The sequence below is a fragment of the Galeopterus variegatus genome, unplaced genomic scaffold (assembly GCF_000696425.1).
Source record: "Galeopterus variegatus unplaced genomic scaffold, G_variegatus-3.0.2 Scaffold506, whole genome shotgun sequence".
In the NCBI taxonomy this organism is placed as follows: Eukaryota; Metazoa; Chordata; class Mammalia; order Dermoptera; family Cynocephalidae; genus Galeopterus; species Galeopterus variegatus.
In genome coordinates this window covers 389303-390313 of record NW_007726617.1, presented here as the reverse complement: position 1 = coordinate 390313, position 1011 = coordinate 389303, and the positions used below count along the sequence as shown (strand labels likewise).

Sequence of the window (1011 nt, the reverse complement as noted above, 5' to 3'; positions counted from 1 at the left end):
CCACCATGCTGGCTCCTTGCGCACAGCTGCCTCCTAACCCCAGCTCTCCTACTCTTCCCCTTACCTCCTGGGAGTTCAACTGACTTTTTGCAACAGCCATTGTCCCTGACAGCTGCTGCTCCAATGCGGACCCTGAGTAATGAGGGCACCTGGACTTCAAGCCCCTCTGGCTGAGAATTCCCATTCTGTTATCCTCCCACCTCTTTTTAGCTCCTCAATTCCCTTAGAGTATTGGTATTAGTATTAAGGGTTTTGATCCCTCCCCTAACCCATCCCAGTCTCAGTTCAAGATTGGCCTGGTCCTAACCTGGGCAGCAGGCCCCCTGCTACTTCCCTAGGTCGCCTTCATCCCCAAGGGAATGGTGTGCAGCCAAGTTAGCCAGATCCCACTCTGTAGGGGTAGAGTGGGGAGTCAGGCTACAGCTCACACTCTCAGGCTACTGGAACCCAGTGAGAGGAGAAGCAGTCAAGGGAGAGGCTTCAATGGTTCTGCATGCAAACCACCACAGGGGTTTGCAAGTTAGACCACTGGCAATTGCCCCACTCTGTCACTTACCCTGGCTGCTGCCCTGAAGTGTCTCCACCCCACCCACTGGACCTGCAACTGAGCAAAGTGGGGAAAACTCAAATCGGGAGATGTGCTGGAAAGAGAACGACAGAGGCAAATGTACGAATGTTAACATCTTTAGGTGAGGGGACAAGACATCCAGCTCATACTTTACTTCCTCACTACCTTTACCTCTCTCCTGAGCAAGCAAGTCACAAGAGAATTGCCTGGCAGTGTCAGACTGGTTCCCCTACCCCACCCCCACCCCCGAGTCAGAGAATCTAGGGCAAGAAAACTTAGAAAAGTCCCCCTCTCCATTCCTGCCTTCAGCAACAAGCACATTGAATTCCTTCTAGGCTGTATAGAACTTCTCACTTAAAGACCTCCAGGAAAAACCTCAAAATGGGGCCGGCCCGGTGGCGCACTGGATAGTGCGCCGCTTGGGAGGCGCGGCGGCGCTCCCG

At 53.6% G+C, this 1011-nt stretch overlaps 1 protein-coding gene across 1 annotated transcript in view; it reads left to right on the top strand.

Annotated features, from left to right (window-relative positions):
• The first annotated feature begins 673 nt into the window (after nucleotides 1-673).
• LOC103587966 (Fc receptor-like protein 6) overlaps nucleotides 674-1011 on the top strand; it is a 19375-nt gene continuing 19037 nt past the window's right edge. Inside the window, exon 1 of the mRNA XM_008569540.1 lies at nucleotides 674-689. Within this exon, the coding sequence (XP_008567762.1) occupies nucleotides 674-689 (16 nt within the window). The remainder of the gene's footprint in view (nucleotides 690-1011) is intronic.